Genomic DNA, 22,520 nt, shown 5'->3' on the forward strand with positions numbered 1-22,520 from the left:
GTTTAAAAAAAGAGAAATAAAAATTTGAATTTGTACAATTTGTACAATTTCTGTGCCAGATCTGGTTGAGAGATGAAGGAGAAAAAAGTCTGCTGGGAACAGAGGAGGATGGTAAGTTAGTAATTATGTCTCTTGGTACCTGTTTTGTTTACTAATTAAAGGTCTCATTGCTTTGCTCTATTTTAATTAACAATGTTCTTATTTTAATTAGCTACTTTTCCTGCATACATTAGCACTGGGAGAAACCACTCAGGATATAAATAACATGATGAAGAGTTTAAAGTTAAGCTTCTAAAAACATTTTAACAATTTCACAATGTTTAATAATTAAAAAATAAAGCTGTTCTTCATAAATGTGGTGACTACTTCTCCAAGGATTTCATCCTAGCAAAAAAAAATAAAATTGTCTTTTAACTTAAAATTCAACTGGTATCAAATATAATTAACAGAGGTGCCAAAAGAGCTAATGCAGGAACATGAAAGGTTTGATAGTATTTAGATATGCTAAAATGTTCAATCTGGCTGAATCTTTTGAAACGTCCCAATGCGACAGCCATTCTCTTAAAAACCAATCTCTACATTATTAGCAATTATCTTTGAAACTTTGGGAACTTTATCTTCTTCCCTACCAGAGGCCAGGAAAAAGTAAACACTGCCCTATGAAAGAACTGGAGAACTCAAATTGTTCCAATTCCTAGGAAGATACCGAAACAAATAACCTTTACTTAAAAGTACTTTAATTAACATGGAGATATGTAGCAACTGTTATCTTTTTCCTATGAACTGTTTTTGACAAGTGTGTTTACCTCCTCTGTTGGGCAGGTAACGGGCTTGGTGTACAGGGAGAACTATAAATCCTCACGTTTTGGACAAAGCCCTGCCTAATGCTCCTGTGTGCAACCTAAGAAAGGTTGGTCTATGTGAAACTAATAGTAGTATGTTACACAGCTGGTTAGAAAACCACACACAGTAGTTAGTAGTTCATTGTGAAAGTGGCAATTACTAGTTGGGATTCTGCAGAGGCCTATTATGAGTGTGCTTTCTCTAAGTTGTAAATGAAACAAAATATAATAATTAAACTTGAGGATAACAGCAAAATGGAAATGTCTGAAAAACACGGTAGCAGATGATTACAATTTGTTTTGAAAAAATCAGGATGTAATTCAATAAGGACAAATGTAAAGTGCTACATTTGGTAGGAATAATCAACTGTTCAAATACAGAATGCAAAAATTACAAATATAGGAACAATTGGCAGCTTCTTCAGAAAAGGATGAGGCAACTTCAGCGGAAGTGGAATATGAGTCAGTATTACCATGCTGCTTCACAAACAGCAATCACAATGGGATATGTAAAAAGGAGCTGTGGAGTAATCCTGTCCTATCCAACCCAAATAAATGGTTGCCTAAAATGCTATGACCAGGTTTGGTTATCACATATTTGATGGGGGGAAAAATAGGGGAGGAAGTTTCACTGAAGATTCTGGAAAGCAACAGAAATGACAAGAGGTGTGCAAAATGTGATGAAAATGTGACGAAAATGTGACTGATGAAAAAAACCTGAAGGAATCTGATCATTAAGTCTAAAGATGCCTCAGGAAGCAACGTAGTTTTCACGAGTGCAGAAAGTAACTAAGGAGCTATTCACCATTCTGCTATGTACAGGACAAGAAGTGTTCCTTACTACAACTAATATCTGTTAAGTTAGACAAACTTTGTAAAGCATGGCTAAAGGACTACAATGGATTGTCCTGGGAAGCTTAAGAAAAAAATAGGTATATATCAGAATATCATGTATCTGATTCCGTCTTTAGGGAGCAAGAGATTAGGCTAATTCTTGAGGCCTTTTCCAGCCCAGTATTCTGATTGCCAATCATCTTATACTTCTTTAACGCCACAGCATAAAGAATATTTTCAGCCAGATTACTGTAGTAGAATATCTACCACTGAATTACCTCTGGGAAGAGAGAGTTAAGTATTGCACAGTTGTAGCAGGGAGAGGAGGCAAAGGGAAACAGTCCTTGCAAGAAGATTTGCATTGACTTTAGCCTTGTTTTGTTTTGGTATGCTTCTGTCAATTGAGTGCAACTCCAGCATCTTTCTCTTCTTCAGTAAAAGGTCATGCTGCAGTTACCAACCAAACACAAGCTGATATTTCAGTGCCTAAATGCTTCTGTCCTAGCATAACAGCTGAAGAATGGTATGGATGCAATTATCAGAAGCTTAAAAAAAAAATATCTTAGAATTGGGTTTCCTAGAAAATCATAATTAGCTATTCAAGCCATACCTGAGAAACATTTGTGAAAAGGATGCATTTTGCTGAAGTCGCAGCCAACTTCAAGTATAGTACAAAAGCTGCTTAATGTAAAAATCTGATTTCTGCTCAATTACAGCACAGTTCATGGGAATTGCCAGCAACTTTTTGCTCACGCTTGCATCCATTAGTGAATGGGGGGGGAGCACAAACACCCAGAAGAACAACCAAGTTGTTTTCTTCACCTTACTCAACACTAGCACTAGGGCACGTGATTCTGAGAGACAATGAATGCTTTTAATTCGCACTCATTACTCAGAGAAGATCAGCTGTTCAAGGACTGGTAACTTGTTTACTTGCAAAATACATCTCAAATCCAGCCTAAGTCAATTGTCCTTTTAAAAACTTAACCATTTGGCAATAAGATCACAACCACTATGAATAAGCTTCTAGTTTACCAGCAGTGAAGAAACAAGGATTCACAGCACAAAGAACCCCAGCTATCTGACATTGCCAGGGAGACTGGTAAAGGTTCAACTACAGATAAGCATTTTAGTCCTCATGAATACTCAACTCCACTTTTCTTTCCTTACAATAACTCCCTCTAGGAGCTCAGTGAGTGATGCCAACAAGATGCTGAGGAGCAAAGTTCAGTACTGTTGCCTGTATAGCAAGTCCTCCACAGCCTACAGAATTTCCTTGTGAGAAATGTTAAATTGAGCAAGAGAGCAAGAGTAATAAAACTCATTAAACCTCCCTCTTCCCTCCACAAGCCCAACCAAAAAAAACCAAGATTGTGAAAGCACCTGCCACCTTTTATATTTTTATTGTGCATTTCATAAGTGCTTAAAGGTACCGCACAAGATGGTATGCATTATGTTGTCTGTATGTAGTATGCCACACAGTAAGAGACAGACAGATCCCCAAAACTTTTCATATTCTAATTCAAACAGACAAAAAATAGATAGTATTATCTCATTATACAGAAGGTAAATCACAGAAAGTGTCTTAGATCACACAAAATAAAGGCAGAAACTGAAACAGAACTTCCCAATCTGTATATTAAGTCCATCAAAAATACCATGTGCTTTTGGCAACTCTAAAACAGATTAAAAATTATATGAATCTAGTTAGGGCTTGTCAATTTAAAAATATTATTTAAGAATAAATTTTAATAAATTCTTAATTCAGAAGAAATTCATGTGTGAAATTCAATCAAACAATAGGTACAAAAGCAATAAACAAAACTCTTTTTCCTCCTTTAATATAAATTAATCGCCAGATCAGTTTGTCATAGATTACTCTTCTTTCTTTCATATAAGGATGCATATAAATTCATGAAGTTATTCTCAGAGGATGAAATTAAGTTGTCAAGATCATAATCAACTTCAAAGGTAGGTCTCTTTCCAAAAATTACAAGAGCAAGAAATACAGCAAAGTGTGCAGTAAGTCCCCATATCTTGAATGACATTTTATGTTCATCGTCATCATATATAAAGCAGTGCATCCGACTTAAGTAACCAGATGAGGTTTTATAAGGCAAGGTCTTGTAATTTAAGGGCTTGACAAAGTATTCCAATGGCACGACAAAAACATCGCTCACTTCATCTGGATTAGGAATGGCTTGGAATGTATCCTCTATAAATCCTACAACTGGTGTTACCAAGTGATTCATCTAAAAGGAGAAAAAAACAAAACCCACTAAGTTTGTGCCAAGTAAAAGAATGTTATTTCAAAATTTTATCTCATCAAAATTCCATTGTCTCAAGAAGAGTCTGGTAGCACCTTCTGTATAACCACCCTGGAGGTACTTGAAGAGAGTAACTAGATCCCCTGCTCACTTTCTCTTCTTCAGGCTGAGCAAACCCAATTCTCTCAGCCTCTCCTCATAATCCACATGCTCCAGCCCCCTTACTATCTTTGTGGCTCTCCGCTAAACTCTCATCAGTATACCACTGTCTTTCTGGTATTCCAGTATGTCCATAACTGGACGTGGTACACCAAATGTGGTCTCACAAATACCAAATGCAGAGCAAGAATCCCTTCCCTTTGCTCTGCTGACAATGCAGGCTGTCCACTTTTAAGAAGTGGTGGTTATTTACAATTACAGGTTTGAAAAGGTCATTATCAACCTTACAAAAGAAAATAACCTAGGTTTATTTTCTAATGATATGCTGACTTACTCATTTTATTGCTTACTTTATCAATTCCAGGTACAAGCCTACAGATGACTTCCACCTTCTCTGGCTGGAGTCCCACTTCTTCTTTAGCTTCTCGGAGGGCAGTATCAATTTCATCCTTATCAATTGCTTCACTTTTACCTCCTGGAAAACACACTTCCCCTGGTGATCTTCTCAGCTAGAATAAGAGAGTACTACTGTTAAATATAAAAAAAAATTACATTTCTTCTTGGATCCACATAGACATTTGTTCATATTGCAGAATCACTTTATGTTTGATTTATCTTTCCAGTCAAAGAAGCTGGAAATGGTGCTAAAAGGTTTCTGCAGATCAGAAGAAATGTGCCTTATCTTGCTAGCTACATAAGAAAAAGTTGGGCCTATAAACAATTAAATATCAGAAATACACATATTGCTTGTACAGTATTGTGTAATTCATACTATACATTGTATTTTAATACTGCTAAATATACATTTTTCATCATTTTGCTTGCATAAGACTGCCAGATTAGTCTACGCAGATAACTTGAATAGTGAGATTAAAATACTCAAAGTAAGAGCAAGAACTCCTAAAATACATATTTAAATAATGTACGTTTAAGTACATTATAGTAATAGGCTTGCACATCAACAATCAGTTAAAAGCCCATTTACAATCAGATGTAATTATTAGGGTCTTAAAATTTCTAAGCAAGACCCCAAAGAACTTCCATTTTTCAGCAACAGAAAAACACAGAAGGAAATAGCCTCTGAACACTGGCAGTTGATGCGTGGGGGGTGCGTGTGGGGGGTGTACATGCATGCAAGAGTTGTGCAAGAAAATGCTGGCAGAAGAGTTCTGGGGTACATGTGTTGCCGCCTTTCCTTTCATATATGAAATGCAGATTGAAAAGTCACATTAATAAAAGCTGCACTGCATTGGCAGTTTTCTCATTAAGTAATATTAATCAAAATTTCCTTTTCTGATCTGGAAATCCATCTTTTATTGTCACAGGTTTCAAGGTATCCGGTATTTTTCTGGCATGTAAATACTAGGCTCCCTGGTATACCTGTGTGTAACCTAGGGCACGGTGCCTGACGTTGGACAAGCAGGCCCCCGAACACGGGTCAAGGCCGGGACTGGTGCAAACGCCCGGGTGAGGACACGGCGACCCTCTGCCTCTGTCCGTTAGAGCCGAGGGCCCTCCGAGGCCGGGCCTCACCTACCTGCATCGACCTGACGGTGAGCAGCAAGTGCAGCTTCCCCGCCCTCACCATCAGCGGCAGGAGGACTGAGGCTTTGGGCAGCGGCAGGCGGGAGAATTTGTCCCCAACATCGAACTCCCTCAAGCGGAGCCTGGCTCTCTCTTTTATACTCTTTCTGGAAGCAAACGGAAAGGAGCGCTGTGACACCCCGAGGCTGCACCCCGGCTCCCAGCACGCCGCAGGCACCGGGGCAGGTGCGTTTCCCCAGAGTTGAACCCGAGCGGTGCCGGCCGCCGCCGTGACTCGGCCCGCGCCTGCTGCCGGCTGCCCGCCCCGGGCCGACAGGGGGCGCGGTAGACACCGCCTCCCCTCCCGCACGGCCCGGGAAGGTCTCTCCTCCCCGCTGCCTTCCTTCCGGGCCTTCCCCGCAGCTGGCGGGGGCTGCGGGTGCCGCTGCGGGCGGGGCAGCGCCCACAGGCGGTGTCGGGAGGGCCAGGGACGACCGCTACCTTTCCTGCTCATCCTCCCTCTCCGCAGCCGCCATCTTTGGCACCCCCGACCCGAGAGCGGACTATCCTCTTCCCCGTCGCCTCCCGTCCTCCCTGTGACCGACGGCCTGTCCCTCCAATCAACACGCGAGATCGCCGGGCTCCGCCTTCTAATTGGCGGCGGGCAGGCCGCGCGAGGGGGTCTTTTAGAGGACGGCCGCGCGCGGTGTTCGCGCTGCCGGGCCGGCGTCCCGCGCCCGCGAGGCAGCCGCTGAGGGGAGGAGTGGGGCTGGGGCTGCCGCGGCCAGGGTTCCTTCCCGGGGCTGGCGAGCAGTCGGCCACAGCTTCCCCGGGCTACGTTTACCCCGAGAAGGGCGGTGTTAGCTGCCAGCAGCCCTCGCTGCAGCTGGGAAAAGCAGAAACCCGCGGGGCGGTTTAGTGTCGCGCCCCGCCGAGCGGCCTCTGTGACCTGCCCTCAGGGAGGCTGGGGTGGCGCTGGAATGGCAGTAGGAGCCATTCCCAGTGCTTTAGGTAAGGGATCTGCTCGTACAGGCACCAGTATTACTTTTCTCATGGGCTTTAAGGGGCAGATAATATGAGAGCCCCCAGTCCTCAGGGTGCTCTGGAAAGCACCGTTGCACACCTATCAAAGCCTGGTCACCTGTAACTCAGGACTCATGAATGCTAAAGGACATCGACAGACCCTCTTGAACGTAGAGGCCTAGCTCAGTACTCTTAGTTCACAAGAGGGGGGGTGACCCCAATGTCTCAGATCTTACTTTAATTAGTGCAGGTAGGAATGTGAGGTGTTAAGACTGCCTCAAGCCTGGCGGAGTTTATACTGCAGTTTTAACTTTCAGTTAGGAACATACAACTAGCAGAAGTTAGTTCCTGCTATAATGGTTTATCATCTGCTTTTAATGGCTAGCAGTCAGTGTTACCTGCACTTAAGGTAACACCACAAGGGTACAATCAACATCTGATCCCTTCCCTCAGAAAACAAAATGCAATAGGCCCAGTTACAGGGAATGTAATTTCAATGGTGTTACCTTAATGTTTACTTTTTTCATCATTGCATTAAGCTAAAAAGAACTAAGTGTGTTTTCCATGTGATATGTACTTTGTAACTTAAGTAACCTCAAGTCCTTAAATGCTTATTCAGTCTATTTGTTACATAAAGTACGTGTGTGTATATTTACCCACATGTAAAAATACCTGTTTATATACAATTACATAATGTGTTACTTCATATACTAAATGAAACCCCAAACATAGCTGCATACACGTGTACATGTCCTGGCTCATTTACCTTCAAGCTGTTTTACATAATCATAATAAGAAAAAATATAGAGAGTAGTGTCTTCAGAAAATGTAGTTTTTCAGTGAAGAGCACAGTTAGTAGATTACTTATTATTCATCCACACAGCTGTACATGCTACTGAACTGTTGTTCCAGAAGACTGAAGTGATCAGATCCTATATTTCTCTTTGGCTTTCTCTTTCAGAATGCAGATGTGCTTTAAAAAAAAAAAAAAAAGTACAACTTTAGTTAATCTTCACCTTCAAAGAAAAATGCAAGAGTGATTTTCGGTTGTATTCCTAGCATTGTAAGAAAAACACACTAGAACAGTAATCTTTGTAAGTTTGGTTGCAAGTTTACTGCTTGCAGTAAAACTGAGATGTTAATATTGCTTCTAAGCTCATCTGTAACTTAAAGATTAATATGTTCTGAGGAGATCAGGTTTGTTCAGTTATTGTATCCTTCATATTGCCTTGCAATAGCTTAGATCCATTATATGTCTTTAACATATAATGGATCTGGTTTGTCTTTTTAATAAGACTTTCAAGGGAAAAACTTTTCCACTTAACCAGATTTAAGAAAGTGCTTTTGAAAACTGAAGAGGGAAACAGGTCAGCTCTTTCTATCAGTTATGCTTTTTCTAAGTCTACTGCCCAGTGCAGCGTAAGGAGACTATAATGGAACCAAGGAAAAAATACCTTTATGGACACGTTATACAGTGTAAGAAAAACCTTCACACACAGTCATCTTAAAAACTTGGCTAGAAAAGAGCAACATAGGATTTCTCTAAGACAAATGTGAAATCAAAGCCAAATTACAAGCTGCCTTCTTTTCAGATGGGGCTAGCAGATTGTATGATGCCAGCCATCCTGGGGGGATTCAGAATACTGTACAGCACGGCTGGGCCATGAGACTGGTGGAGTAGATTCATAAAAAGGTAAGGCATAAGCAAGTTCTTATGCATGTACATTGAATTATCAGCCTGGCACATTAATAATGGTGGGTTTTTTTTCCTTTTTAATGGAAGTTTCTAGTCAGATTTGAAATTTTGTTAATTGTTGAGAAGCTCCTAGTATAAACTAATATTCTTGCTGATTACCTGTGGTAGCAGTGAAGGCACGCATGTATGTACTTACGTTTAGATCTCTGAAGTATTCATTATAATCAAGAGCATATCCAACCACAAATTTATCTGGAATTTCAAAGCCTATATCTGTAACAAAATACAATTCTTTTTATACTTGGGTGCTGTAAATAGCTTTTAAACATACACAACACATGCTTCAGCTATATGAGTAATACCTAACAAATACATCATCTTGCTTTCAAGACACTAACTTGCTTCTTTAGAATCAGACCTGTAAATTGATGACAGAGGTTACAATCTATACCATCCCCATCAGTTAATAATACAATTTAAATGTTAAGAGAATGTATTTTAAGAACAAAATAATTAATTAAAACCTACTTATGAGGTAGTCTTGGGAAAGGGAGACAAGAAGTGAGATTTTACTTATGTAAAAATAGATGCACTGCAACTCAGTAGGGATTTTCAGTTTGAAAACAAGGTGAGTTTAATGTAGAGTCAAAACAAATTCCTTTTAGCATCAAAGCCAAACAATACGAAGTTAAGGTTTGATTCTCTTTCTGGTATCTGCTTACAAATAGCCAAACCTGCACTCAGACCAACTAGGTGAAGAAGAAAAAAAAAAAAAAAAAAAAAGGTGGTGGTCATGAGGTTTCAGCATGGGATAGCTGGTCATCAGTTTACAAATTTTTATGTATTCTCTCCCCATTTCTCTTGGCCTTCCTGAAACTTGTATACCAGTTTTCAGGCTTACTACATGAAGTGAAATTATGAGATCGTATTTTGGACAATCAGAAAAACACAATACTTACAGTCTGGTCTGTAACTTGGGCTTTGATGTGTCCTTTTAACAAGCAGGCTGTAAGGCAGAGCAGAGAAGGTTGTGTTTTTTAAACTATGTAGCTCTAAGCTGTATACTTCACTTCTACCACCTCTCCCCGTAAGCTTCTACAATCATGCAACTAAATTTAGACAATGATACTGTTGTAACAGAAAGAAGTAGCATTCAGCTTTATAATTAAGGAAAAGTGAAGATTCTGATCTACGGTCATTCTGAAGGTCCAAATGACTATTGTTTTACATTTAGTTCTCTTCATTTCTACATCCCAAATCTTTTTTTTTTTTTTTTTTTTTTTTGTGTATAGCAATGTGTCAGCAAACTAGAATAGCACAGACAGGTAGGCAAGTTCAAGTGACATGTAAAGATTTTAGTGGGGATGGAGGGAGAAGAGGACAAGCTTTGCAATATTGCTATGATTTTTTCCACAAAATCATACCCGTCCTTGCTTTTCCTGTGCAGAAGCTGAGAACCTCCTGGACATTCACTAGGAGGAGCGTAACTGGGACATAAACCAAGAAGCGTTCTTTCAAAGCATCATGGTTACTTGACAGAGACAGGGATATTCCCAAAAAATTCCTTTTCTAGATCTGCTTTTAGATGATGCCTAATGCCACTTGAAATCACTTGCAAGTGCTAACAAATTCTTCGATTCTGAAAACCTATATGACGGAGGATATTAAGAAAAGCTCTGAACGTTATGATTGCAGTTGTTATTGAAACAACTGAGAATGTATTAGGAAACCTATGGGAAGAGCTGAATTTCCTTCAAACATGGAAATGTTTAAGGCCAGATTGGATGAGGCTTTGGGCAACCTGGTCTAGTGGAAGGTGTCCCTGCCCATGGCAGGGGGGTTGTAACTAGATGATCTTTGAGGTCCCTTCCAACCCAAACCATTCTATGATTCTATGATAAGGAGGTAAGAAACAGAGAATCCATCAGTCTTTATGGACTATGCAGAAAGAGCCAGGAAACCTTTTCTATTCATTTTAACAATGAAGGTGGTACTGTCTATCTGAGTTTCCCAGTTTAATACATAGTTTTTCACCAGCTGGATAAGGAGTGCTTCCTACTTTTACTTCCTCTTCCCCCAGACTTCAAACCAAACAAAAGCACACAAACACCTGCTGCTAGCATACACTGACTATTCACCTAAATGATTTTGCTATATCTTAATGTTGGTAAGTGGCCATATCATTATACCTTACAACTTTTACCATCTTTGGTTCATTGTCTTTTAGCTTTGACAGTAGCGCTTTCATTGTTTTACCAGTCTCAATAATGTCCTGAAAGAGATAAAAAAAAATAAATTATCCTCTGAGTCTGAAAGAAAACCAGGCTGCCAGTGGATTAATTTAAAGCGTAAAAAAACCAGTCAGCAACCATGACAGCACAGCAACATAATTATTTTATATGCAGTAGGTATTAACTTGCAAAATGAGGAGAAAAGAGTTCATGTCGTTCCTCCCCCCTGCCTCCAATCTTTACTTACCTCTACTACTAATACATTCTGGAAAAGATCATGTAGGGAGAGAAAGAAAAGAAAATATTTACATGTCAACATTCACCAAATTACACAGCCAGGAAAAGTTTGCACTACAAACTTCAGTTACAAGTAAGTTGCAATTAATTTTCAAAGGACCTTGTCACTTAACTACTTACATTATTTTAGTGCTTTCTGGAGAATCTTTAAATATTTATAGAACCATAAAATATTGTGCGAAAACCACCTATGTCAGGTTTTGTATATTATTCTATGTATAGCAAGAGCATTCTAAAACCATACTACATGAGTCAGTTTAAGATGGTTCATTTCTGGGGGCTGTGGGATAAAAAGTGGAATAGGATCTTTGGAAGCATTCAGTACTGATCACGTTAAGTTTCCACTGAGATCAGTGGGAATTACTCACTGTTTCAAAGCATGGCATTTTAAACCAGTGTTAAGTGGCCATAAATACGTAGTATCAAAATCTTAATAAAGATTAACAAGAACTGTTCTTTCCCCTTAAAAGCTGAAGATGCTAATTCGTACCTTCCCATTTAGTGTAGAAAGTTCTTCTCCAACAATACTGATTTTTTCTGTAGGCAAATCATTCTAAAAGGAGAAAGTAGAGAGTATTATCTTGTATGTGTATGAATGGTGTGTTGCTCTTGCTTTTTGTCAATCAAATGACACTTGGAACTTTACACAGCACTCCTTCAGTGAAACAGCTTTTAAGCAGCTGAGAGCCAGAAGAGAAAGTAAAGATGTTTGCATGGAACAAGAGTACGTCCATATTCATGGAATAGACATCATTGCTTTTAGTTATTTTGTTACCACAGATTTATTTTAGAATTCCATGAAACATTTATGGGATATTGTAAACCGTTGTATTTAGCGTGGGGTAAATTTTGATCCGTGCACAGAGCTCTAGCCTTCAAAGAAGGAAGATGATAAAACAGGAAAAAATTATCATCGGTCATTGCTTTACAGTAGTTGGATCAGGCAAAAGATACCTGTTCCACAGAAACAGATTATGAAAACAAATCTCTCCGATATTATTTGTAGGAATAAAAAAAAAAAAGTAATGAAGAGAGACAATAGCAAGTCTCTGATGCTAAGCTCCTCTCCATACTTCTTCCCACCAAAGGGTGCCATGGTAAAGAGTAGAACCTGTAGGGGAGCTTTGGGCTGGAGAGGAGGACATTGGAGACCTCAGCCTGGCTTTGTCATGTTAAGTGTTCCACTATATGTTAATTCCAGTGAATGTACAATATCCATCTGATCATTGGAGCAGATCAGTAAATCAATTACTTTTCAGTATGTAATAAATTAAGTTGCATTGAACAGGATATATGCATACACTTAATTTTTTGTGGAGTTTTCATGTAAACTACCAGTATTCAGAATGTCTATGAGGAGAGTCAATTTTCCAAGGAAAAGTTGCTTACACAGTAGCTTTTTATTCTAACAAAATCCACAGTAATAGGCACAGATTTATCACCGTTTTGATTTAGTGCTTTTATATGGTCCAGCAAATCAGCAAAGAATTTATAGCCTCCTTTAAGGACACAGAGCGCAACAATGTGATGGCTTCCCATATCTTGCATGATATCTCTAGCCAAACGTTCTGTCCTGGAAGGAAAAAAAACACCAAATCCTTTAAAGTGTTTTGAATATCATACTTGTCCATATATTAAGCAATGTCCAAGTTAAAATTCTGATCTTGCTGTTAAGTTTTTATAACCAGCAAATTGTGACCACATTAAGACACAGGAAAGTTAGTTATGTATTTGCAGTTCACAAGATGATGCCTACTCCACTTGACATGATTTAATCCATATATCTAAACAATGCAGGATAGGAAAGCTTGAAGATATTTGAAATAACATGGAAACTTAATTCCTCTACAATGCCAGTTCTCTCCATAAAACTCTTGTATTAAACTCCAGAACACAAGTATTATAGCTGCAGCATCTCCATATTTCTCATGGGCTATGTAGGGTACAGAATCAGTCTTCATTTGGAGGGAAATGGATCATTGCCATCACTATCATTACTTTTTGTTGATTATCCTCATACCTGTCCAGGATGAGTCCATGAGGAATGAAGACTCTTTCTAAATCTTCTTCATAATGCTTCGGAATGCAAAATAGATTTTTATTGTAGCCACTTTCTTCATCTCTTATCTGCAAGTGAAAGGGAAATAGCTCTAACGCTATAGTTCACAGGAAAAAACCTTCCAGTCTGTGAGAAAGCAGAGGAAGACTCCTCTCCCCACACTCACCCCTCCCCAGTAATGTGTCAAAATAAAAATAGATCTGAGAGTTTTTGAACCTTCTAATAGAACAATTCACAATTGTATAATAATTCAGGAGCTGGTATGCTTGTCTGAGATGTGAATGAATAGGTAACTACTTCACCCTAGACATCAGAAGACAAATTCTCACCCATCATGAACTCATAAAAACCCCCAAACCAGCAACATAAAGACTCCCTTTGTGTTCCTCATTTCCCCTTCTGCAGGGGGCAGTAGCTTGCTTGGTGTGGTATACAAGCAAAAATTTAAAATTTAAAGGCAGCTTGATCTCCAGTCAGGAGGTGATTTTAGGATGCTGTACTACCTTGACCATCATTTTCCATTGTGTAAAAAAGAAAACACTGTCTTCTAAGTGTGAATTCACAACTGAACTTTTGACAGAGGTAAGCACATGCCAACCATCAGCTATCTCAGAGGACAGTGGAGATGACTTATACCAAGGGAAAAGCTTTGAGATGGTAGTGAGAAGAGGAGAAGCTGCAGAGGGTGCCCATAGGTGGAAACCAGAGACCTGCTAAGCTGCAGTTCAGCTCATAGTGCTGCTTGCCCTGCTAGTAGATTGCTTCTCAGCACAGTTGGGGGAGGCCATAGCTACTTCCCAGAGATAGGGCCTTAACTCTTCTGCCATTAGGCTTTAAAAGTACAGTTCTTTTTTCAACATGCCCGCTCCAGGCTGTTGCACCCAGAGGTGTCTTGATGTGTACAAGTTATATATTCTCCATTTGGGCTTCTCTTCTGACTAGTCTTTTGACCCCAAACCAATCTCTGTCTTTGGCTTCTGCCACCCTTCAAGACCATAATGGATGCTTTGGTCTTTGTTTATGAAGTGGAGGTACAAAAGCAGGCAAGAAAAAAATATCAGGTAGAAACAATTGTGAATAAGAGGGTTAATATGCAAATATTAGAAATAAGAAAAACCTCAAATTAGTGAGATTGTCACATCTAATATTGCCCTGTTATTGTTAAAAAATACAGAACTAATTCAAAGAAATTCAAACCTGGCTCAAAGCTTCACTAGTGCAAAATAGTTTAACTACATACCAGTTGCATTCAACAGAATACAGTATAATTAAAAATATGAGAATGCTGCATTGTGCAGATTTCTTTGGTGGAGCATATGTTCCTAATAGCATGTAGTCTGTTTATTGAGCAATGAAGTAGACGACTACTTCAGTAGAAGGCAAAGTTTTAAAGGAGTTGTTTTGCTCAGTATTCATGCTGAGACTATAAATCTTTTTCCCCCTCAGACTTGGCACGTGTAACACCCCTGTACCAGCTGTGAAATATCCTTTGATTTTACTAAACAGGCCTCAAACCCAAGGATTTGGTAGCTTGCTAATGGACAGCACAGAGCTATGAACCGGGCAGTAACAACACAAAGCATTGCTAACAAACAAGTTAACACCTGCAAACTCTTCAGACAGATGAATTGTTTTTAATTCTCTTTTTTTTTGGCATAGGAGAGATGAGTGCTTAGGAAGAAAGGAAAAATGGACTGTAGGGAACAGGAGTAAGTTATTACTTGCAGAACTCACAGCAGCCACTAAAATGAGATAACCAATTACTGCTGTTTATTTCAAATTGGCCACAAATAGCCCCTTTGTTTAAAGGTGAAACTAAAGAGACAGGTGTTAACAAGAATTTCAAAGAACAGATTATCATAGTATAAGGCAATGCATATAGAATCTCATCCTGGCTGAACTAACCATATTCTGCAAGTACTCAAAATTGATAGACCTTGATGTTCCAAGTTAGACTTACAGAATAGCCTTGCAGTTAAGCACTGTTCAGAGTGTCAGCAGTAGTATTTTGCCTGGTTTAGTTACTATTTTCTTCATGGCTGAAATCAGTGAAGTGAAAGCTTAGGTGAAGGATTGTTATCAGATAAGGTTATTCATGCTTTATTGATCTTGGAAGAGATACTGGCAGTTACATTGGTATTAGCTGTAGATGAGGCTGGACAGTAGCGTCTATGAACAGGCTTTAATGCAGTGCAGAACTGCTTATTGTCTGAGTGTTACATTAACCCAGTTAGCCAGTTTGAAATAGGCTAATTTCTGCCTGTGTGAGGTTGCTAGTGGTGACAGACAAAATACACATACAGGATATAGGATTCTGTCAACAAGAAGCAGTGACAATAAGACATAATTAGAAGCATTGGTCGAAGTTAAAAGATTGTGTTCACTTGAGACTGCTGGAACATAAGCATCATTTTCATTTGGAGTACAGAAAAAGCACCTTTGAAGATAGTCGTTGACATGATAAACACTTTAAAAAGTGCTATAGGGTAGGTTTGTTGTTTTTCTGTTTGTTTTTTGTTTGTTTCCCACCCACCCCCACCCCCTCCCAAGATTCCCATCTCTGTTGCATTCTGCATAACCACAACTTACATACCTTGACTATGTTACCTGCGGCTTAAGCAGTATTTCTTTTGCCCAATCATGGTACTGATTGCCATATTTAATGGACTTCAGCCTTACAATTTGCTTTTGCAGTTATAATTTGGGCTTTCATCTGCACAGCCAGTTAAAGTTCAGCCTTATTACCAATGAATTTAGCTTTCTGATGCATTTGATGAGAGGCATCATAACTGGTTCAGCTGAAGTGAGGGATTAGCTTTGTCCATGTTAATATATTTATTGAATAAAGCTAATCTTGAAGCATATAGGTGTACATAGTGATTGCTGCTTACAGCTACTCCAACAGTGCAGTTCAGTACCTTTTATTTGGTTAACAACAAGGCTCATTGAGACTATTTCATGCAAAAATGCCTGCTACATTAATATCTTGTTTGTTGCAGTGTGTGAAATTTTTTTAAGGTCTGCTGGAAGGTTCATGAACAGCACCTTAAGGATTGCATCAGTTTGAGCACCACATCACCATAGCAACATGCTGCATATACCTTACAGGCTCGTAAAAGCATTTGTATTGTGGCACAGGCTAAATAATACAGCAGCATCCCATTATAATAGAGCAATCTACTAAACTATCACACAGTCATTAAATTTTTAAATCATGAGCTTAACTTGAGGAATTAGTTGTTTAATTTAGATTCAATCTCATCTGTTGTTCATTTACTGATGTAGGTTTCTTAGTTTAAGGGGGAAAACCAAAATGAACTGCAGCAATTATGTACAATAAAGAGATTCATAAATAAGTATTGTTTCATCAACACAGAATGAAAGAATATGAATATAGGTATATTAAAGTCAAATAAAAAATGTCATAAGCTTGTAAAAAAAAAAATTGAGTCTATTAAGATGCCTCTATTCTGAAAGCCAGTTTTTCTCCTGAGTAAATGTAAGAAACAAGGCCTTTGATGAATCAGTATTTCTAATGTTCTACTCTTTTTGCTGAAGCTAACCTCTCCCCCACACCCAAAGCGTCCTTCAATCAAATAACCAAATAGAAGTGCATTATGCTTTCTTACCTGCAGTCCATAAGCCATAATCTTACTTTGAAATATGCTATCAGAGAATGAGATGGTATTATTACTGCAGTTTGTCTTGGTCTATTTTCATCTTGCAGTCAGATCATGACCTGCTTCTGAAAGGTCAAAATTGCCATCCTTCCTACAGGAAGCATTACTTTCTTCTACTAATACACTGACATCACAATCCCAGGTTTTTACTTAGTCAGATTAACCAGAAATAAAATAGGCATTAGCCCTGCTGCAACCAATCAGAGTAAAGATGTGGGGAACGAGGGAGATGCAAAAAGGAAGCACGTGAATCAAATTAGTGGGAAGGACTGGGTAGGGTAGTGGTTTTTTTATTGAAAACACAAACCAGGTATTTGGTTGCAGCATATGGTAATTCAGTGGTATATGTGTTGGAGGTAATTTTATATACCAGTTTCTTACACAATATTTGTGCATCCATTGTTGTGATAAAGTCCACATCTTCTAAAAATTCTTGTGCTACCTACCTTGCTGCCAAAAATCAGTATTTGAATAACCAAAGTCACATTTTAAAGATGACTTGAAGCAGAAGTCTGCAGCTGTTGAGATATGGTGAACCCTGTCTGACGTTCTTCCAGGTCATCCTTTCATTAAAGGAGGGGGTGATAGTTCCAGTAACATGCTCCACATCATTTAAAATCAAATTGCATTGACATTTACTGTAATCTGATTATTTTAGTGTATGAAACTGGACTATTGTCTGGGATTAACATGAAAGTCTTAGATTTCTAAAAATTAATCCTACTAAAAAAATGAGCTAAAGCCAGCTTGCCTACAACATACTACAGAATGTTCTTACCAGATTGGGTACATTTTATTAATTCAACTAGTTTAGTGTTTTCTTGGGGACAGGGCATATTAATGAAAGAAGATTTTTCTCATTTATTTGTAATCTTACAGATGCTGTTCAGATCACGGCTGATAATGCTTGGGATAATGCAGAAATGCTCTTCCAAGATGTGGGCATATCCACAACTTTCAGTGATACATTAAATAGTACTACTATTTGGAAACTGTTAATGCCTTGAGGCTAATTTGCCCCTATTTTATGCAGTTAGCAATACCTTCCTTCTATGAATTCCCTGTCGTAGTCCCTACCTTACATATGTGAGCTCCCTATCTTGTGAAAAACCTGGCTTTTCTAATTTCTAGTATAAGGCAGTCTTTTCTAGTTATAGTAACTTGTGTTCAGAAACCTGGAGAATTTCCTTAACAAAATCCTCCTTTGAAAGGAAACATTAACAAAAACCGTACATGTAAACAGTGATGGCTATTGTTTGAGCAGAGATACTCTCCCTTCCTTATTCTCAGGTGCCAAAATAAAGGTGAACAGCAGCACTGCTGAGGAACTCATGCAAACATAGATTGCCTTTATAAGTGCTTGTGGATAAAGCGAGAGAAAGAAAAAGGAAGGACTCCCAGACTAGTTTGTTTCCCTTCACCTGAGCTTTTCAACCCAGTGTAATTTAGCTGTCCTGAACCCATGTTGGTGCTCTAGAGAGCCCTGAGGGGATGATTCCATGGTAGAATACTAAGTGCTGCAATATTGCTTATACAGATTGCCTGTATATCACACCTACAGCTTTGTATGACTGGTTCTAGGAATTAAATAATTTCTTTTTTTAGTAATTATTTACAGGAAAAAAAAGACATTTATAGGTTTCACATTTGTTTGTTGATTCTCTTGTAGTTTTCCATATTTAAACAGAATTTAGTGTAGTTTTGCAAAAAATCAACAGTATGGGTGAGACTACTTGTTTTAAACCTCCTTTAAATGAAGGGGCTAATTATTGGCACTATCTCAGTTTACAATTTCCAGCAGTCTAACTGAGCACAGTTACTCAAATTACAATGAAGTAAATATTGTGTGCATATCTGATATCATCAGTAGCACCCAACTTAGCTCTGCCCTTTTTTTAAATATTCTGTTCTTCTCTATATTATGTCTTTTTTTGCATGCTTAATCTCTGTGTAGTGAAACTTTGACTGCAGATCACACATGCTAGGCAGCCTTGTCTCTGAACAGACACCTTAAAATATTCTCAAGTGTAATTATGTATGCTTTGATTCTGTCTATTAGAAGACCACCTCTGTTATGTAAATTACTTTTCTAAATCCCTGAAGTCATTACTTGAGGCAAGTTTGATTCTACATTACTCACATTTTTATAAATTATACACTGGACCTTGCAAATCTTTGTGTCTCCTTCAGGCACTATACTGTTTGATCTGATTTGAACTGGGCCCAATTCTAAAGTCCTGTTTGATTCTGTTTCAGAAAAGGATTGCAGAAAATCCCTACCACTGACTTTATTTCTGAGTTTACACTGCCTTGGGAGTATTGTCTGAGCTACAAATGAGCAGTTACTTTTTGACTGGAGTCCATGTTTAGAAAGAACAGAAGAATTTAATTCATTAGAGGTGCATGCATATATATGCGTGTATTATATAGTTATATTATTATTACATTTTCTTAACAGTTACTGGTTTCTCTTTAGAGAAACTGACAATGAAAGAGACTTTCATGATATTGCTTCGTGATGGGGACATCTGTTTAGCTGGAATGAGATTCCTCTAACTGAAATGGGAAAATAGGTCTATTCTACTAAAATCCCCATAGATTGAAAATGTCAGACAGACTACCATGTGGCCTCCAAAATTTTATGAAAGGATTAATGAGAAATAGTCAGGTCAACAGCCCATGTGGGGGAAAAAAAGTAGATTTTGAAACTCTGGGAGACTTGGAATAGAAAAATTTAGTGTTGGGAAAAACATATACTTCCATTAAACTTTAAGCTGGTTCAAGAAGCCTTTGCATACTCTGTCTGAAACTTGGAAAACTACTTCCCAGATCATATTTGTTTGAATGAATTTAGGATTCTCGATAAATTCTGTAGAACCATTATAGTAACAACATACCACCATCACCTGGCAAGTACTTAAAAATCCAATAAATGTGTTAGTGGTCTCAGTTACTAGTGTGCTGAGATTTGCATTATGAAAGTTACTGCTACAATGAATGTTTTTATTGTCACACTCTGAAGAAAGAAAAATTCACAGGTGAAAGGTTCATGCTAAGACAACCCTTTGTCATTGCTGAATAATGAAAATTAAATGTAGCTGATTGGCCTCCTTAGATGGTTTCTCGGTTGTAAATTATGTGATCATACTGCCATAGAAAAGAACAGAAAGTTTTAAGTGTGTATGTATTTCTTCCATATGGAAGCCCCAAGTGCATCTTTTTAAAGTTAAATGTTTTGAGGAAACCAGTGCACCAAGCAAGTCGGGTAACTCCTCTAAATAACAGGATACTGAAAGAGCCAGTAAGTGTAGCCCATACAGACTGGAGATGAATGAGATCAGCACTGATAGCTGGGTAAACCAGCAGCCAGTCAATACAGAAGAACACTGCTTTTGTCCTTGTATCTCTTCCCTGAACTACTGAATGAATAATTAGGTTTTTTCAGGGCATGATTTTGCTGTTTACATACCTGTTTACATACCTAAGTTTGTTAAACAGTTTTACATTGTATTACAGTTTGAAGTAACTGGTCTTGAGACTGCTGCAATAATTTTAAAGGTCATAGAATGATAGAATCATAGAATGGTTTGGGTTGGAAGGGACCTTAAAGATCATCTAGTTCCAACCCCCCTGCTGCGGTCCTCAAGAAACATTGTGTAGGCACTAATTAAGTCCTGTCAGGCATTTCCTTTTAATTATTTTAAATCAGAAAGCAAATACGTGATATTGAATGTATTGTACAATTGTTCCATTAAATTACTAAAACCTTACAAATAAAGCATCAGAGAAAGTGTCCACTAGAGGGAACCCTCTACCGTGGAATTTTACTTGTCAGATTACTTGTCAAAGGGGAAGAAAACCCTACATTTTATGGAGCAAACTTTCTAGACTAAGAAACTCTGTGTTCAATTAATAAGTATACAGTTATGTCACTGAAATACAAATACAATCAGGTAATTTAAAACAGGCATCTTAAATATTTAGACCAGTTCTGAACTTGTGTAATTGTGGATTACAGGAAAACTGCTCTGATTTGCACTACTAAAGACCTGACCCATGGGCACCATGTTCAAACTGGCTGATAAAGGCTTAAATTAAAACTGAGCACTTGAATTAAGTGACTGGTGTGTTATTAGGAAACCTGATTAATACACTTTGAAATAGCTGGACTTCAGTAATTTGGAGCCCATCCTAAATCTGGGGGCTTTTGGCACTTTTCAGTCTTAGATAAGACCGCTCCTTAATTGGCGTGCTAAAAAGCTGTTTGGAAAAACCACACTGCACAACAGTGCATGTTTACAATTAGAAATTAGAAACAATTTCATAGTTTTAAGTCCTTATCATATCTACTCCTGTAGATTATGTAGCTCTTTTACATAGAAAATTTCATGAGTATGAACCTTCATACTTTCCATGGCTATTTTCTCTCTGGTCTGAATATGAGATTATTATTATTTTACTGAAACAGAAAAGTGATTTAAGTCTTGACCAATACTGGATATTTATAAATGTTGTGCTTGAAAAGGTCTTCTGCTTTTACACCTCCTCTAATACCCCCAACATCTAGCAAACACAGACTGATTGATGGCAGAACTTGAAGGCAAGAACCCTGTAAAAGGTGACTCAGATTTAAGTTTGAAAAATTCTTGAAAATACCCTGACACCAGTTCTTAAAGAGACGTGGCACTTTGGGACATGGTTTAGTAGACATGGTGGTGTTGAGTTGATGGTTGGACTTGATGATCTTAGAGGTCTTTTCCAACCTTAAGATTCTATGATTCTATGATTGGTTCTATGAATGACAAATTCTGCAGACACAGACATTCTGATTGCTGGAGGAAATGTATAGTATTTATTAACGAAGTCTTTCTGGCCATAACGGAAATGATGGAGTGACTGTGTGAAGGAACCTTTATATGCCTTTTGCTACATTTGTTTTGTAGATAGGAAAAATATTTCAGTCTCCTGGACTGTCTATATTAGTCATTTTGAGAGAGGATCTGGTTAGGACTGGGGCTTTAGAGCAGAGAGACAAGAAATGAGGACTTCTGGATTTTATTCACAGCTCTGACACACAGTTTATTTGCTGTACAACTGTGGCCAATTTATTTTCCTGACTGCTCCTGTTGTACCTCTGACCTTCCTGTGTGCCTGGTTTTCCCCCGTTGCCTGCTGTAATCAGCTGTCCTTAGTCTTCTGAGACATCTCTCATGTGGGATACACAGGTCGTTGTTATTTTTGGGAAGGTGCCATTTAAGAACCACCATTGCTGTCATTAGCTAGCTGTCAAATTAATGATTTGAAAAAAGATGACGGTCTATTTGCTTGAATGTTAAAATACAGTTGTTATAGTTTAATATGTCAGTGAGCAAACATGAGTTGCTCCATAACTGCCATAGTGTCCAGTGTATCTGATCAAGTTCCCCCCACCCCCCAACAGCTGGATGAATTGTTTTACCTAGGGAGCAATGGGTGGTCCAGGAAGCAGTCGGCTCTCCTCTTGGGGAGCTGGACTCATCTTCACTACAGAGATATTTAATAAAAATATTTGTTGAACAATGGCTTTATCTGAGTGTGTGATCACAGCTGTTTTATTTTAGCAATGTAACAGCAATAACAATTAAATCCATATTCCTCCTTGGATATTTATTTTCTTGAATTCATTCTTAGTGCAGTGAAAGAATTTGGTGTGAATTGCCGAGTTAAAATAGAACTGCATGTAGTGGATTTCAGATTACTTGTATTACCTTTGTATGATTTTTCTATTACTTGAGATCTTAAAACATAGTATAAAAATACATACCACAGACAGGCCACATTTTAAAATATTCTAAAATTCTTCCCTCTAGTTTTTTTCTCATCACCATTTTCAATTGTTAACAATGTTCTGTTCTGCAAAGCCATGTTT

At 38.3% G+C, this 22,520-nt stretch overlaps 3 protein-coding genes across 3 annotated transcripts in view; 1 reads left to right on the top strand and 2 right to left on the bottom strand.

Moving 5' to 3' along the window:
* Positions 1–3,062: 3,062 nt before the first annotated feature.
* On the bottom strand, positions 3,063–6,272 carry NUDT7 (nudix hydrolase 7). The gene is made up of 4 exons (XM_075765650.1): positions 6,128–6,272; positions 5,640–5,793; positions 4,453–4,611; positions 3,063–3,928 (listed from the first exon to the last, which is right to left on the bottom strand). Exons 1-4 carry the CDS (start codon positions 6,160–6,162, stop codon positions 3,545–3,547), a joined length of 732 nt encoding a protein of 243 aa, XP_075621765.1. The 5' UTR covers positions 6,163–6,272; the 3' UTR covers positions 3,063–3,544.
* A 338-nt stretch (positions 6,273–6,610) lies between these two features.
* Positions 6,611–22,520, top strand: part of ADAMTS18 (ADAM metallopeptidase with thrombospondin type 1 motif 18) — a 195,343-nt gene continuing 179,433 nt past the window's right edge. Inside the window, exons 1-2 of the mRNA XM_075765519.1 lie at positions 6,611–6,637; positions 8,242–8,342. The gene's annotated coding sequence lies outside the window, so the exon portion shown is untranslated. The remainder of the gene's footprint in view (positions 6,638–8,241; positions 8,343–22,520) is intronic.
* LOC104641187 (hypoxanthine-guanine phosphoribosyltransferase) lies at positions 6,930–16,756 on the bottom strand. Its single transcript, XM_075765521.1, has 8 exons — positions 16,562–16,756; positions 12,894–13,000; positions 12,263–12,446; positions 11,364–11,426; positions 10,535–10,617; positions 9,305–9,351; positions 8,542–8,618; positions 6,930–7,622 (listed from the first exon to the last, which is right to left on the bottom strand). The coding sequence occupies exons 1-8, from the start codon at positions 16,577–16,579 to the stop codon at positions 7,575–7,577; spliced, it is 627 nt and encodes a 208-aa protein (XP_075621636.1). The 5' UTR covers positions 16,580–16,756; the 3' UTR covers positions 6,930–7,574.

The sequence above is a fragment of the Balearica regulorum genome, chromosome 13 (genome assembly GCF_011004875.1).
Source record: "Balearica regulorum gibbericeps isolate bBalReg1 chromosome 13, bBalReg1.pri, whole genome shotgun sequence".
In the NCBI taxonomy this organism is placed as follows: Eukaryota; Metazoa; Chordata; class Aves; order Gruiformes; family Gruidae; genus Balearica; species Balearica regulorum.